Genomic DNA, 2,500 nt, shown 5'->3' with positions numbered 1-2,500 from the left:
ATGCAGATGTCCACTATATCAAATCACTACACTTTGCTATACAAACATGTCAAAATTGCGGACACCTTATGAAAGTCCACTATATCGAATCACTACACTTTTGCTGTGCAAACATGTCAAAATTGCGGACACAACAATTTTCCTAATCAAGTGTCCACTATATCAAACACTACACTTTTGCTATGCAAACATGTCAAAATTGCGGACCTATGCAGATGTCCACTATATCAAACACTACACTTTTTCTATGCAAACATGTCAAAATTGCGGACACAACAATTTTCCTAATCAAGTGTCCACTATATCAAACACTACACTTTTTCTATGCAAACTTGTCAAAATTGCGGACACAACAATTTTCCTAATCAAGTGTCCACTATATCAATCACTACACTTTTGCTATGCAAACATGTCAAAATTGCGGACCTATGCAAATGTCCACTATATCAAAACACTACACTTTGCTACACAAACATGTCAAAATTGCGGACACTACAAATTTCCTAATCAATTGTCCACTATATCAAAACACTACACTTTTGCTATACAAACATGTCAAAATTGCGGACCTATACAAATGTCCACTATATCAATCACTACACTTTTGCTACACAAACAAGCCAAAATTGCGTCCACCATAGAGAACACTATGCTTTTGCTGCACAAACAAATGTCCACCAATTCAACACAACACTTTTCTTATCAAAATAAGCCAAAATTGCGCCACACCACACTTTTGCTATGCAACCAAGTGTCCACTATATCAATCACTACACATCTCCTTACTCAAATAAGGCAAAATTGCGCCACACTACACTTTTGCTATGCAAACATCAATCACTACACTTTTCTTAATCAAACAAGTCATATTGAAGTCATTTCATAGACAACAAGAATACAAACTGAAATATTGAGTGCACTACTGCACTACTACACTATTACTACACCACCACCACCACTCTGCATAATCTCTGACCATAGACCTGCCCTAAATCACTACGCTCAGAGTCAAGCAAAATTCCTAATGACCATTAGGGTTTCAACAAGACCTGCCCTAAACCACTACGCTCAGAGTCAAGCAAAATTCCTAATGACCATTAGGGTTTCAACAAGGCCTGCCCTAAACCACTACGTCTGAAGTCAATCAATCAACCCCCGACGAGGGTTGGAGGTTCGCTCGCGCGCGTCGGCTTTCTTACGTTTGATTACCTTTTTTTTCGTCCTCGCTCTTCATCTTCGCCCCATCTTTTTTTCTTTGTTTTTTCTTTTCTCTTCCTTTCTTCATCCCCCTTTCCCCCTTCCCGCCTTTGAAGCGCTTCCCTTCACTCCCCTTCGAGACCCTCCCAAAGGAGGACCCCGAAGAGGAGCGTAGGTTCCTCCCTTGAAAGGGAGGACGCGCCCCTCCGGCGTGCGCCCTTACCGCGAGGCCAAGAGATGGCAGGCCTCGCGGTCTACAGCCGTACCAACAGGCTGGTTTCATAGATGGGGTCCGACGCATAGACCCCACCCGAGCACCCTCTGATCCTACGCAAAGCGTGGCGAAACCCTCAAAATTGCGTCCATCGCTAATGAAAGCATACCGAAAACCCTCAAAATTGCGTCCATCGCTAATGAAAGCATACCGAAAACCCTCAAAATTGCGTTCATTAGCTCAGTTGCTAATAAAAGCTTAGCGAAAACCCCCAAAATTGCGTTCATCAGCTTAGTTGCTAATGAAAGCATAGCGAAAACCCTCAAAATTGCGTTCATTAGCTTAGTTGCTAATGAAAGCATAGCGAAAACCCTCAAAATTGCGTTCATTAGCTTAGTTGCTAATGAAAGCATAGCTAAAACCCTCAAAATTGCGTTCATCAGCTTAGTTGCTAATGAAAGCATAGCGAAAACCCTCAAAATTGCGTTCATTAGCTTAGTTGCTAATGAAAGCATAGCTAAAACCCTCAAAATTGCGTCCATCGCTAATGAAAGCATAGCGAAAACCCTCAAAATTGCGCCCATTAGCTTTGTTGCGCCATCAACCCTTTTGTTTGCTGTGCCCGCCCCATATAGTAGGAAAGCTGTGTTGTTTGTCCGTATTATGCCTGGAGCGCAGAAGGCGTGCGGATCAGTGTCCACTATATCGCGTTTTGGTGTGTTTTTGGACTCTGTGGAATTTTGCCCCTCGAAATCCTTGATTTTTGCGGTCACATTAGGAAAAACCTAATGAAAGAGCCGCAAAGCGTTCCTATAGCGTCCACTATATCAAACACTACACTTTTCCTATGCAAAATTGCAAAAATTGCGTCCATACACAAATGTCCACTATATCAAACACTGCATTCACTACACTTTTACTAGACAAACATGTCAAAATTGCGGACACTACACTTTTGCTAGTCAATTGTCCACTATATCAAACAATACACTTTTCCCATGCAAATCACAAAAATTGCGTCCACCACACCAAAACACTACACTTTCCTTATCCAAATAAGCCAAAATTGCGTCCACTATTGCAAAACAC

At 41.8% G+C, this 2,500-nt stretch overlaps 1 protein-coding gene across 1 annotated transcript; it reads right to left on the bottom strand.

Annotated features, from left to right (window-relative positions):
- Positions 1-1,524: 1,524 nt before the first annotated feature.
- DFJ58DRAFT_737566 (uncharacterized protein) lies at positions 1,525-1,968 on the bottom strand (the record flags this gene model as incomplete). The annotated part of the gene is made up of 1 exon (XM_041386947.1): positions 1,525-1,968. One exon carries the CDS (start codon positions 1,966-1,968, stop codon positions 1,525-1,527), a length of 444 nt encoding a protein of 147 aa, XP_041235065.1.
- Positions 1,969-2,500: the final 532 nt, after the last annotated feature.

This window comes from Suillus subalutaceus (genome assembly GCF_016647625.1).
Source record: "Suillus subalutaceus strain FC151 chromosome Unknown DFJ58scaffold_372, whole genome shotgun sequence".
NCBI classification, from domain to species: Eukaryota; Fungi; Basidiomycota; class Agaricomycetes; order Boletales; family Suillaceae; genus Suillus; species Suillus subalutaceus.
Note: the sequence above shows the minus strand (reverse complement) of the source record. Positions and strands in the feature narration are given on the sequence as shown.